Here is a 13,982-nt window from a genome sequence, read left to right on the forward strand (position 1 = left end):
GCCATTGTGGAGCACTGTTCATTATGTTGATGTCTGTAAACCGCTCGCCTACAGGTGGGCTGCAGTTGACAGGTTGGACATACTCCCAAATTCTCTAAAACGATGATGGCTTATGGTAGCGAAATTAAATGTATCTGGCAACAGCTCAGCTCTGGTGGACTTTCCTGCAGTCCGCATGCCATTTACACACCCTGAACTTGAGACATCTAGGGCATTGTGTGACTACATTAGTGGCCTTTATTGTCCCCAGCACAAGGTGCACCTGTGTAATGATCATGCTGTTTAATCGGCTTCTTGATATGCCACCTGTCATGTGGTTGGATTATCTTGGCAAAGGAGAAATGCTCATTAACCGGTTTGTAAAGAAATGATTTGTGTATTTGGAAAATGTATGGGATCTTTTATTTCAGCTCATTGAAACCAACAACTTTACATGTTGCATTTGTTTAAGTGTACATTTTTCAAATAAAACCAAGACATTAAGTACCTACAGCAGCTTCTATACTGCTATGTGATATATTCATGACAAAAACATTGTATTAATTTACACTACTCAAGCCATTGTGGGGTGTTTTACACAATCCTTTTGATGAACTTGGCATACCACATGTAAGAGGTTGCTGCACAGAGGCCATACCTACAGAGAGGAAGAGAAGCACTCATTGGATATGCATACAGCTCAAGTGATTCTAGTTCTACTTTTAGTTATGCAAGCCATAGAGGCTCACAGTGAAGAAAAAAATAAGGACAGTGATATGAAAAATGACAACTTACCACGTCATAATGTACTGCATATGTTCATTCCTGAGGGTGACTCGGGTCTGTCCTCCTATAGGTCCACCCGGAATTGTGCTGGCTAAGAATATTAACAAACCTTAGCTTTCCATTCATTCTCAATGAAACACTACCAACTCACTTCAGATTAAAAAAAAATGGATTTACTGTTATTCCAAACCTCAGCTACAGGGAATGTTAATCACCAGTCTTTCACATACCTTATTTTCTCATACCATGCAATTAAATCAAAGTGTATTGTCTAAATAGGGTAATACTGAGAGCTGTACCCAGGTCAGCATCGATGAAGATCTGCTCGGCACCTGTGACTCTAGCCATCGTCTCCAGGTCACGGTAGTGCCAGCGGTTGTGCTCCACGTTGTTTTGTGGCACAAAGGGTTTGCGGATCTCTGTCAGCCTCACCACACCTACCAGGTCAACCTCGTCATCCACCTACAGAGCAGCGCCATGACAAAATCATCACCCATGACAACTGAGTCTTGAATTAGACAATGAATATGGGGGAGGGGGGATTTACCTGTCCCTTCATCCTGGTTTCTGGTTTGATCTTCTTCCTAGGAACATATCCTCTGTTTACAAGGATCATGATCCTGTGAAATATATACAAGAATGTCAACAGTAAGGAGACAATAATGTCCTGACATTTTGGAGCTCTCACATACACACACATACTGGTAGCAGCAATTGCGATGTGTGTGTGTGTCTCTTACCCTAGGTCACTGCAGTAGAACGGAGTAACGACATTGGCTCCAGTATCTCCACTGGATGACAGCTGGCCTGCCTCCCTTGCCTCTTTCTCTGGGTCGACAGGCGAGCGTGGTAAGATGTACATCTCCTGGGAGTGGTCATAGTGCCCACGCACCTTTACTCTCCTGTACTCCAGATTGTTCAACTCCAGAGGACTAGGAAGCAAAGACATACATAACAAGAACATTACAAACACTTCCAGTCTGAACTAAAAAAATGAAGACAACGTAATTATGTGTAATTATCTGTCTGATAACTTGTGTGCATGTGTTCCTCACTCAATAGGAAGAGGAATGGGTTCCACGGAGGTAAGACTTCTCAGTTCTGCAATCAACTTAATTTTCCATTCCCGACGTTTCACCTGAGTAGAAGAGTTGCTTAGGTCAGTATAATTTGTCATATCCATTCTAGAGGTACTGCCATTTGAACTACTGTTTAATGGAGCCATACCTGCCATGTCCCAAGACCAAATGTGGTGACAGGAATCAGAAGCAGGAGCCATTTGAGGAAGGAGTCCTCTCCCTTCGCTGCCCTGGCAGCTGTGGAGCTTGACAGTCGACCTAAGTTGATACACTTGCCTGGAGTGTTTGGAAAGGTGTCAGAGCTATAACCGTTACGAAATAACGTTATGAAATGGTAAGCGTCGGTCATTGAATCACATGGCTAGTTTGCTAGCTATGAATATGTCTGAAACATTACCTTCTGATTGTTTGAAGAGAGGCAGTCGTGGCAATAATAGAGTCCTCTTGAAATAAATTGCATGTGACTGAAAAGAGAAATGCATTCACCTACATCATTACATCAGCAGTCTAACTGTAAGTTAGGTCACTGGAATTTATGCAACAGCAAGCTAGCTAATGCTAGTTAACGTTAGCTCTTAAGATATTAATACTTGAAATACAGTAGCCATGTACTGTAGCTATATCAACTTACGTTATTTTTGATCATCTTCAAGGTCTTAGCAGAGCACGCGAACATAAATGTTAAACTGCCCATAGTTACTGAAAATATGGTGAACACACAGAGATAGTCAATTTGACAAGGCAACTGGCAAAATAACTTACATATACTGTGTGCAGGAGGGATTGTGTTGGGTGTAACTACATCCGGTCCAACCTGACTTCAATGTGACGCCCATTTCAGTCTGTACACGTGCATTTGTAGCTAGCTAGTACTTTTTATGCTTTCTGTCTTTGGTTGTCATTTTAACAGCAAATGTTGCAATTTTATTTTGATCATCATAAGTAAAGTTATTTATTCACCATTGGGTATCAGAAAGATGACCTGCAACGTCTCGCTCGTACTTTCTGTTTGAAGAGGGACTTTACATTAGCTAGTGGCTATTTATTGTTAGCGGATTCGTGGTTGTCGATTTTCTTTTTGTTCGAGAAATGGCAAGTCTTGCTTCAAAGGACTCATACCTTCAGAAATTGGCGAGTAAAGTATGTGCTCAACAGCAAGAACCAAGGAATAGGCCATTTGGTAAATGTTTTCAGGTTCTATCTATTAGCTAGCTGCATGTTTTAATTTGTATGATAACTGTTTTTGAATACATTTTAGATGGTTGCTGATGTTAATCAATGAACGTCTAGCATCACTGACTTAGCAATAAACACCCCTCCAATGTATAGGCATTTTCATCTGTACTTGTACAACCTAACATGTTGTCTCCATGAATGAAGTCCCTTTTCAAGGTGGACGTGTGGCTGGCCCTCCAAAGAAGAGAAACAAAACCAATCACAAGCAGATAAGTGTAAACAGCAACATAGCGAAACACCAGAAGTTACCTTTGAAGCCTAACAAGAAGCTTGTCATCACCCCAGCACAGAGAGCACCTGGTGTAGCAGAACAGGTCTCAAAAGCTACAGTTCCAAATGGGGTGGTGGTTGAGACTAAACAGAAGCCCAAAGGTAAAGTTATATATTGATGTCCTGTCCTCAAATGATGCTCAACTTCCTAACATCTTCTGGTGATACTTGCCTTTCCTCTTTGTTTTTTGTCTAGGTGCAATATAAATGGTGTAATAGCCATGTCAGAGACATTATTGTACTCTTCACTGACTTTTGTTCTCACCCTGAAGGTGAAAAGCCGGGTACTAAATTCTCCACGGTAGATATTCTACGGCAGAGACTTCATGAGAAGATTGAGGAGTCTCGTGGGCAGGTATGTGTTAGGTTGTCTAAGCGGTTGTTCAGTGTCTACATGCGGTAAAATGTCTCATAAACGATCCACAGTTGACTGTCATGACTTGGCAATGCACATGTCTGTTGATATAGCCTACAACTAACCTTACATCCCCTTTTCTTCCTGTAGGGAACCCCTAAGGACCCATCCTCTGAGGAGGTGCAGAAGAAGCGAGAGAAGAGAAAGCAGGAGAGGGAGCGCAAGAAGAGGAAGCGTAAAGAGTTCCTCATTAAGAAGCTCGCTGAGAAAGCTGGCTTAGAGTATGAGCCTGAGATCAAAAGGGAAGAGGCCCCTCCTCCTCCCACCGCACCAGCTGCGGGCAAGCGGGACGAGACGGCCATCGTCTTCAACAAGGTGGAGCTGGGCGATGGTGGGTTCTTGGACAAAGAGCAGAAGAAGAAGGAGAAGAAGAACCGGATAAAAGGCGGCCTGACACCGCTGGTGGGCAAGAACTACAAGCAGTTGCTGGGGCGTGTGGAGGCTCGCAAGGCTAAGCTGGAGGAGCTGCGGGAGAAGGATGAGGGCAAGGCCAAGGTGCAGGAGGAGAAGATGAAGTGGACCAATGTGCTGTACAAGGCAGAGGGTCTGAAGATCAAGGATGACGAGGACCTGCTGAGGGCCTCGCTCAAGAGGAAAGAGAAGATGCGCTCGCAGCGGAAGAAGAAGTGGACGGACCGCAGCGAGACGGTGGTGGAGAAGATGCAAAGGCGACAGGACAAGAGACGCAGGAACATCCAGAAGAACAACAAGGGCAAAGTGGAGAAGAAAAAGGACCGGGCCAGGAAGAGGGGCCGCGTGCTGCCGGAAGACCTGAAGAAGGCTCAGGTGTAGGTGGATGGGGAGGAGGGTCAAGCTGAGGGTTATGGAAAATGGACTGATTAATTGATGAACATGTCTTTTTGATTGAGCTCTACTGCTTTTTTGTGGCATGGTGCTTTGTCCAGTGTCCCACATAATATTCATAATGCTTTGGACTTATGTTAAAAGCCACTGGACAGGGCAAAGACCCAATACAGGCTTCCTCGAGGTTTGAATAACCAGAGCTCTCTGTCAAATCAATGCTTGCTTTTTTACTTTTTATTCAGTTGGTCGCAATGGTCGACACATGCCATGGATGTACTGTATTGAAAGTGTAAACTTCAGTTTAAAATACCCAACTTCAGGTGATTTCTCTATATTGAATGTCAATGTTTTGCTAAACGTAATTGAACTTAAGAAATATGCCCATATTATCTTCCCTGTATTCATTTGTTTGAAAGCGCCATACAAATAGCATTGGGAACACATTATTGCCATATGTGGTGCACACTGACTCTTATAGACTGATTGATTCATAGGCCTATTAATGGGTGTTTATATAAACAAATGAAACACTAAGGTAGCGACTGATGGTTAATTATTTATTAAATAATTTCATTGGCGGGTGCATTATTCATTCGCCAGTGTAGAACCGGTGAAATAAACCAACCTAAAACTACAGGTGCAAGCGACAACTTATATATTAAGCCCCGCCTATACGGGAAGTTATAATCAAAACTGGGGGGGGGGGGGCAAGGTTCGGGGGCAGTAACGTGACGTCTTCCCCCAGCTGAAGGAGTTTTAAGATTTTTTTTTGCCCCAGCTAAAGGAGTGCAGTCGGCGAATTGGTTAAAGACACGAACGTCTAGCTCGAATTTTCAAACGTTGATTCTGTTACAAGGTCAGGTAATATTTTTGTTTTACTGGAATTTAGATAAATGTTATAAGATAAATTGCTAACTCATAGCCTCCAGCTGAAAATGTCGAACTGAACTGGTCAAAAGTAATTTTGTGTTAACCAGTTTTATTGTGGCTAATCATTAATTGAATGCGTAGCCTGAGTTGTGTGGGTGGTTCATTACACTAATGGTTGATAACTGATTCAAGGTAATCTGCACTCCTCACTGACATGCTAAGAAGAGTAGCGGCAAATGTGGCTGTGAATAGTTGGAAAGGAAATATTTTTGAACTTGATCATAAGGTATGGGTATCTACCGATATGAATAAGTAACCATTTTTACATGTTCTCTTTGTGCTTTCAAGACAACAGGGAACTCTGAAAAAATAACGTCAAATCATGGCGTCAGTGATCTTCAGATTGGCGCTCTAAAACGGTGGTTCCCAACCAGGGTTACTTGGATCCCTGGTGGTACTTGGCCTATCCACAGGGGTTATTTGAGTTGAGAACATAGGCCAACTGGTAAAATGCACATGAAAGTGTACTCCGGGCAGAGCAAAATTCAGTTGGTACAGTAAATGAAAAGGGTTGGGAACCATTCTGGAAAGAGGCCTGCGTTCCCGACTTGGAATTCTGAGCTGGATGACTGACCATTCAAATGATTTTCCCCAGTCAGCTATTTTTTTCCCCCTCCAGAGTTCCCAGTTGTCTTGAAAGCAGCAAACAATATAGCTTCAAAATGTTGGCATGTCAAACTGTCAATCATTGCAGCCATAGATATGTCAATGAATTTGAGTGGTTTCCCCAGCCCCAGGTGACTAAACAATGTCCAGGGTCAGGCTATTGAAATGGCAGCTTGTGGCTAATAAATTATATTTTATAATAAGGAGTTGTATGCTCTAAAGAGCCATGTGAAATCATCTACATATTTCAATTGACTATTTAACAATGTAAATGAACATTTTTCATTTCAGTTAATCATGGCACGCCAGCTACATGCTCGCAGAATCGAGGGAATTGACAAAAATATATGGTAATTTTACAGAAATAGTTCATGTGTGTGCAACATTTTATATCATACATTGTTGTTTATCACTTGTTCTGTATTGACAGGGTTGATTTTACGCAGCTGGCTGCTGACTACAAGGTGGTGAATCTAGGCCAGGGCTTTCCTGACTTCTCCCCACCAAGCTACATCCAAGAGGCCTTCTGCAAAGCAGTCAACGGAGGATGTTCAATGCATCAGTACACACACGCTTTCGTGAGAAAAACACAATAGTGTCTGTGTGTGCCACACACTTGATTTTACCTCAGCACATTTTTTGTTGTTGATGTTTCGGTATAATACTTTTTTCAAGACACTTTTATTTATTTTTTATTTTACCTTTTATTTAACCAAGTTCTCATTTACAACTGCGACCTGGGCAAGTTAAAGCAAAGCAGTGCGGCGTGGGTGGAGGCTTTGTTGCGAAATAGGATGCCGATTCTAGATTTGATTTTGGATTGGAGATGTTTGATATAAGTCTGGAAGGAGAGTTTACAGTCTAGCCAGACACCTAGGTAGTTGTCCATGTATTCTAGGTCAGAACCGTCCAGAGTAGTGATGCTAGGCGGGCGGGTGCTGGCAGTGAACGGTTGAAAAGCATGCATTTGGTTTTGCTTGCATTTAAGAGCAGTTGGAGACCACGGAAGGAGAGTTGTATGGCATTGAAGATCATCTGGAGGTTAGTTAACACAGTGTCCAAAGAAGGGCCAGATGTATACAGAATAGTGTCGTCAGCGTAGAGGTGGATCAGGGAATCACCCGCAGCAAGAGCGGGTGAACACTACCGTTCATTGATGTATACAGAGAAAAGAGTCGGCCCGAGAATTGAACCCTGTGGTACTCCCATAGACTGCCAGAGGTCCGGACAACAGGCCCTCCGATTTGACACACTGAACTCTGTCTGAGAAGTAGTTGATGAACCAGGCGAGGCATTCATTTGAGATACCAAGGCTATTGACTCTGCCGATAAGAATACGGTGATTTGACAGAGTCGAAAGCCTTGGCCAGGTCGATGAAGACGGCTGCACAGTACTGTCTTTTATCGATTGCGGTTATGATATCGTTTAGTACCTTGAGCGTGGCTGAGGTGCACCCATGACCAGCTCGGAAGCCGGCTTGCACAGCGGAGAAGGTACGGTGGGATTCGAAATGGTCAGTGATCTGTTTATTAACTTGGCTTTCTAAAGGCAGGGCAGGATGGATATAGGTCTATAACAGTTTGGGTCTAGAGTGTCACCCCCTTTGAAGAGTGGGATGACCGCGGCAGCTTTCCGATCTTGGATGATATGAGAGGTTGAACAGACTGGTAATAGGGGTTGCAACAATGGCGGCGGATAATTTTAGAAAGAGGGGGTCCAGATTGTCTAGCCCGGCTGATTTGTAGAGGTCCAGATTTTGCATCTCTTTCAGAACATCTGCTATCTGGATTTGGGTGAAGGAAAAGCTGGGGAGGCTCGGTCAAGTAGCTGCGGGGGGGTGCGTAGCTGTTGGTTGGGCTAGCCAGGAGGATAGCATGGCCAGCCGTAGGGAAATACTTATTGAAATTTTTGATTATCATGGATTTATCGTTGGTGACCGTGTTACCTAGCCTCAGTGCAGTGGGCAGCTGGGAGGAGGTGCTCTTGTTCTCCATGGACTTTAGTGTCCCAAAACTTTTTGGAGTTAGAGCTACAGGATGCAAATTTCTGTTTGAAAAAGCTAGCCTTTGCTTTCCTGACTGTGTATTGGTTCCTGACTTCCCTGAACATTTGCATATCGCGGGGACTATTCGATGCTATTGCAGACCGCCACAGGATGTTTTTGTGCTGGTCAAGGGCAGTCAGGTCTGGAGTGAACCAAGGGCTATATCTGTTCTTAATTCTATTTTTTTTTTTTAAATGGGGCATGCTTATTTAAGATGGTGAAGATTTTACATGGTCTTTTTGTTTTGAAAAAGGTCTTGTACCGAAAAGTCGATCACAATAAATGCGCAGAGGTAAAATTGTATGTGGCATATATACAGAACCAGTCAAAAGTTTGGACAAAGCTACTTATTCCAGGGTTTTCCTTTATTTTTAATACTACCGTTCAAAAGTTTGGGGTCATTGAGAAATGTCCTTTTTGAAAGAAAAGACCCCAAAAATTGTATTGATCAGAAGTACAGTGTAGATAATGTTGTCTACTATTGTAGCTTGAAATGGCATATTTCTTTTAATGGAATATGTACAGAGGCCCATTATCAGCAACCATCACTCCTGTGTTCCAATGGCATGTTGTGTTAGCTAATCCAAGTTGATCATTTTAAAAGGCTAATTGATCATTAGAAACCCCTTTTGCAATTATGTTAGCACAGCTGTAAACTTGTCCTGATTTTAAAGAAGCAATTAAACTGGCCTTTAGACTAGTTGAGTATCTGGAGCATCAGCATTGTGGGTTCTATTACAGGGTCAAAATGGCTAGAAACTAAGAACTTTCTTCTGAAACTCGTCAGTCTATTCTTGTTCTGAAAAATTAAGACATTTTGTTTTTACATTGTTGGTGTTTGGGGCAGTAACTCCCAGCACCACAAATGAGACGCTTGGTAATGTACGTGTTAATTCTTCTTCTTACGTGTTGATTCGTGTGTGTGGTTTATTATGTTCTTCCCTAGGGCCATCCCCCTCTTGTGTCGATCCTGGCTAAGTTCTTCGGTAAAGTCGTGGGACATGAGATTGATGCTTTCGAGGAGATCCTGGTCACTGTCGGAGCCTACCAGGCTCTCTTCTGCACCTTTCAAGCCCTGGTCGATGAAGACGATGAGGTGACTGTCAACAACACCTAGACAACGGGTGCAACTCAATACTGAGATGCAGTTTTTACTGTGCATATCATATCAGTCAGTCACTTCTGTCTTCTAGGTCATCATTATTGAGCCTTTTTTCGACTGCTATCAGCCAATGGTGAAGATGGCAGGAGGAAAAGGTGTCTATGTGCCACTGAGGCCAGTGAGTAGTGTGTTTTTAGATTATTATTTTTTTTACATACCTTTCATGGCCCATTTCCTATGGTGTAACAGTAAGTGCTAGCCTAAAGCTCATTGAGAATGTTTACATGCACAGTAATAATTCGATATTAAACTGATTATGGCAGATTATGTAATAGTCCTGTAAACACCTGACTCTGCTTATGTTAATCGGTGTAAGGTCAAAATCGAAGTAAGCAAATGCCCATTAAAACACCTTGTTTTCTGAGCAATCTTTCAAATTATTAAGACATGTAAACACCTTAATTGGCATTCCAGCAGTGTATTTAATCTATATGGTAGCACCAGCTGAGCGAGCCTTTCACATACAGACTTTATACACTGGAACAGAGGCCTAGCCTGAACCATGAAAAACAGCCCCAGACCATTATTCCTCCACCACCAAACTTTTCGGTAAAGTAAGGCCATTCTACTGTCAATGTTTGTCTTTGGAGATTGCATGGCTGTGTGCTCGATATAAAAAATAATAATATATACACACCTGTCAGCAACGGGTGTGGCTGAAATGGCCGAGCCCACTAATTTGAAGGGGTGTCCACATACTTTTGAATGTCCGAACTCATAATCAACTATGCTTCTCAAATAACATTGTCGTTGTGGTAGAACGTTTATTTTGATTGCCGATATTCTGCATTTATCAAAGTTACATCAGGTAGCCTGATTTCAGATGGGTCCATGTAAACATAATTATTAGGAAAATCGTTCTCCTTGCAAAGCATGTAAACGTTTTAATCAAACTGTTCAGATGAATATAAAAATCTACAATAATTGCATAAAATGTTATTTGTCACATGCGCCAAATACAAACGGTGTAGACGTTATTGTGAAATGCTTACTTACAAGTCCTTAACCAACAATGCAGTTCAAGAAAGACTTAAAATATTTACTAAATTAACTAAATAAAACATTTAATTTTTAAAGGAATATAAAAAAAATAACTAGGCTATATACAGGGGGTACCGGTACCTAGTCAATGTGCGGGGATACAGATTAGTCGAGGTAATTTTAATTGTGTGCATGTAACTGTACTCACTGATTTGAGAAGTCCAGATAACATAAAGCTGAGGTTGTGTTGTCCTAGAGAGTGAAGGGGGGCAAGGCCCTGACTAGTGCAGACTGGGTCCTGTCTTCTGAGGAGTTGGCCAGTAAATTCAACCCACGCACCAAAGCCATCGTCATCAACACTCCCAACAATCCATTAGGCAAGGTGAGACCCCGCACTGTATGGTGAGACTGGTTTCAATGTTATCCTTGAGCTATCTATCCATTTCCTATTACGGGTGACATGCTTGTAGTGTGAACGATCTGTGCAAAAACACAGTAAATCACGTAATCTGGCAGTGCAATTGATTTAGAAACACCTTAATCACTGACTTTTCTCACCTACAACATCTCATCTTTGTCACATAGGTGTATAAGAGGGAGGAGCTCCAAGTGATTGCAGACCTGTGTATAAAGCACGATGTGGTGTGTATCAGTGACGAGGTGTACGAGTGGCTGACTTATGACGATGCCAAGCACGTGAAGATAGGTGAGAGACAGTGGATTCAATAGAGACAAGCGGCACAGTTTCTATAGCATGATGTAATAGTCATGGTCAACAGTTATATCAGTATGGTAATAATGCCCTGATGCAGCTAAATCTTATTTTGACTGTTTTCATTCAAGCTAGTCTTCCTGGAATGTGGGAGCGGACTGTCACGATAGGAAGCGGAGGAAAGAGCTTCAGTGCTACAGGGTGGAAGGTAGGTAACCCACTGAAATACTATGATCAAGTTGCGGCACAGTGCCATATGCAATCTATATTGTGTGTATTGACTAAGACATATCTGATCCATATTGTTTGTATTGCAATGATACTTGTTTCAGGTTGGCTGGGCTATTGGAGCAGGGCCCATTGTAAGGCACCTGAAGACCGTCCATCAGAACTCTGTGTACCACTGTGCCACGGCCGCTCAGGTTTATGACTGATTTCTAAACCACTACTGTTGGTGTATAAAGACATATGACCTCACCTTTACGCTAACTTCTTGACTTATTTACTTTAACTAACTTGCTTATTGAATGAGGAAGGTGAGCATACTGTATGTCTTGCCCACAACTTTTAAATTGACTGAAGTTGTCTTTAAATTCAGTCTGAATCTTATCTGAAATTGAATCGTTAACTTTCAAAGGTAAGACAACATCCTCCGGCTCATGCTTTGGGTGGGTCGTTCACACACTCTTGCACCCTCTCAGGAGGCGGTGGCCCAAGGTTTCCAGAGAGAGTACGAGCTCTTTGGGACACCAGAGAGTTACTTCCTGCAGCTGCCTGAGATGCTGAATCACAAGAGGAAGAAGCTGGCGACCTGTCTGGAGAGTGTTGGCCTGCAGCCCATTCTGCCCGAGGGAGGCTACTTCATGATATCAGACATCTCCTCTCTCAGTGAGTATTAATGTACCAGTACAGTGTGTTTGCTTGTATCTGGTTGTGTTAAAATATCATTTATCTGTTTGTGTATTGCAATGTGTGTTTTTCATGGATCTGCTTGTTTGAGTAACAATGTTTCAGCTTCATCAAGTTTGTCTTAGTTAATATGGGCATATGAAGTAATGGTTCAATGTCACTTAATATTTCATAACTGTTTTTTCCCCAAAGAGGTTGACTTGAATGATCCAAGCACTCAGGGTGAACCTCATGACTACAGATTTGTCAAGTGGCTCATTAAAGAGAAGGTAATAAGAGGGGAGAGGTTTAGGTTGAACTAAATATTGAAGAAACGTTGACATGGTATGGATGATGCATAATGTAATCCTGACCTCCTATATGTTTTTCATAATGCAGGGTTTGGCCACTATCCCTGTCTCGGCTTTCTACAGCCCTGAGCACCGCAAGGACTTCCAAAACTACATTCGGTTCTGCTTCGTCAAGGAGGACTCGACATTGAACGCTGCTGAGGATATCCTCAGAAAGTGGAGTGACGGAAAATGAACAAAGCACACAGACACCCCTTCCTGTTTTGCCTTTATCCACCCTAGCTCAACTTAGGTCTGCGCAGTTGAACCGAGCCATATTCAACACCTCTGGATTTGTTTACACTATGTAGTACTGTAGGAATAGACCTCCGTAGGAGCAAGTTATAAGGAATGTTTTCCTTTGTCAACATACACTGAGTGTACTGAACATCTTCCTAATATTGAGTCGCACACCTTTTTACCCTCAGAACAGCCTCAGTTTGTTGTGGCATGGACTCTTATCCAAAGCGTTCCACAGGGATGCTGGCCCATGTTGACGCCAATGCTTCCCACAGTTGTCAATTTGGCTGGATGGCCGTCGGGTGGTGGACCATTCTTGATACATACGGGAAACTGTTGTGTGAAAAACCTAGCAGCGTCGCAGTTCTTGACAAACCGGCACCTACTTCCATAACCCGTTCAGAGGCACTTAAATATTTTGTCTTGCCCATTAACCCTCTGAATGGCACAAATTTTCAATAGTCTCAATTGTCTCAAGGCTTAGAAATCCTTCTTTAACCTGTCTCCACTTCATCTACACTGATTTTGAAGTGGATGGCCATAGCTTTCACCTGGATTCATCTGGTCAGTCTGTCATGGAAAGAGCAGATGTTCATAATGTTTTGGACACTTTATATCTACAATGTCGTGAAGGCATATGTCGGCGTAGTCAGTCACACTCCCAGTTCTGATTGTTCTAGTTGGCTGTCTTACGTTTAGTTTTTTTCCAAACCTGTCCTGATACGGTAGTAATCAACCACTTAGAGTAATCAAATCCGTCCTGCATGGATGTGATCACCATCCAGAGTGCACTATAATTATCACATTACTGTTGATTTGAATATTTTTGTTTAACTGCTCTGAATGACATTAATGCACATTTAAAAATGAGACCAAGGGAAAGCTGTGCATTGAATATGCTGTAAGGTTCTAATTCTCAGATTTTAAAAAACTCTACGTACACGTATGAAAGCTTAACCAAGTTGATTCTGCCCAGAGGGTCAATACAGCTGCATTCAGGCAAAAACACGCACTGATATTTAACTATTCCCCATAGGCTGAGTCTCCTCCTACCCATCTATATAAACATCATTCTTTACTGCTAGGCAGGACACTAGTGATACGAGCCATAAACTTCTTTCTCCCTTAAGGTGACTTGACCTCACCCCCTCCATCACGAATCCATGGCTCTCTCCCCTTATCAATGCCTGCCACATGTAATCGCTTCCCTGCACTCAACACATTTCAAGCTGAGTTGCACACACTATATACCTTCCTCCTATAACTACTAACTTCTGGTGTAGACCCTCTAAACCTCAGCACTACATCAGTGACATGAATAAGTATATTTCATATTCTCAGAACCCAACAATGTCCTTCATTCTGATAGTGATTTTTGTATTATCAGCTGGTCTACTCCTCAAAGAGAAATTGTCCCAAGTGTGCTTATTTGCATAATACTGTATGCTGATCTTGTAAAAATAAAGAATTTTGAAGCAGATAACTTTGAGTCCTGCTTT

At 42.4% G+C, this 13,982-nt stretch overlaps 3 protein-coding genes across 7 annotated transcripts; 2 read left to right on the forward strand and 1 right to left on the reverse strand.

Annotated features, from left to right (window-relative positions):
- Window positions 1-377: 377 nt before the first annotated feature.
- On the reverse strand, window positions 378-2,608 carry surf1 (SURF1 cytochrome c oxidase assembly factor). Its single transcript, XM_071351770.1, has 9 exons — window positions 2,476-2,608; window positions 2,242-2,308; window positions 1,993-2,120; window positions 1,821-1,903; window positions 1,506-1,697; window positions 1,313-1,385; window positions 1,065-1,227; window positions 775-856; window positions 378-637 (listed from the first exon to the last, which is right to left on the reverse strand). The coding sequence occupies exons 1-9, from the start codon at window positions 2,536-2,538 to the stop codon at window positions 574-576; spliced, it is 915 nt and encodes a 304-aa protein (XP_071207871.1). The 5' UTR covers window positions 2,539-2,608; the 3' UTR covers window positions 378-573.
- A 24-nt stretch (window positions 2,609-2,632) lies between these two features.
- On the forward strand, window positions 2,633-5,103 carry surf6 (surfeit 6). The gene is made up of 4 exons (XM_071351763.1): window positions 2,633-3,024; window positions 3,225-3,452; window positions 3,623-3,705; window positions 3,856-5,103. Exons 1-4 carry the CDS (start codon window positions 2,934-2,936, stop codon window positions 4,555-4,557), a joined length of 1,104 nt encoding a protein of 367 aa, XP_071207864.1. The 5' UTR covers window positions 2,633-2,933; the 3' UTR covers window positions 4,558-5,103.
- Window positions 5,104-5,278: 175 nt separating this feature from the next.
- Window positions 5,279-13,966, forward strand: kyat1 (kynurenine aminotransferase 1). Of its 5 annotated transcripts, none has more exons than XM_071351757.1 (13): window positions 5,297-5,425; window positions 5,632-5,725; window positions 6,397-6,455; window positions 6,536-6,683; window positions 9,097-9,246; window positions 9,344-9,430; window positions 10,550-10,675; window positions 10,879-10,999; window positions 11,137-11,213; window positions 11,338-11,427; window positions 11,707-11,893; window positions 12,107-12,183; window positions 12,293-13,966. In XM_071351757.1, exons 2-13 carry the CDS (start codon window positions 5,654-5,656, stop codon window positions 12,437-12,439), a joined length of 1,341 nt encoding a protein of 446 aa, XP_071207858.1. In that variant the 5' UTR covers window positions 5,297-5,425; window positions 5,632-5,653; the 3' UTR covers window positions 12,440-13,966. The 5 variants fall into 5 exon arrangements, with proteins under 5 accessions (XP_071207861.1, XP_071207860.1, XP_071207858.1 ...); XM_071351758.1 differs by having other exon boundaries at window positions 5,300-5,430; XM_071351759.1 differs by lacking the exon at window positions 5,632-5,725 and having other exon boundaries at window positions 5,286-5,425.
- The last annotated feature ends 16 nt before the right edge of the window (window positions 13,967-13,982 follow it).

Source organism: Salvelinus alpinus, chromosome 18, assembly GCF_045679555.1.
Source record: "Salvelinus alpinus chromosome 18, SLU_Salpinus.1, whole genome shotgun sequence".
NCBI lineage: Eukaryota > Metazoa > Chordata > Actinopteri > Salmoniformes > Salmonidae > Salvelinus > Salvelinus alpinus.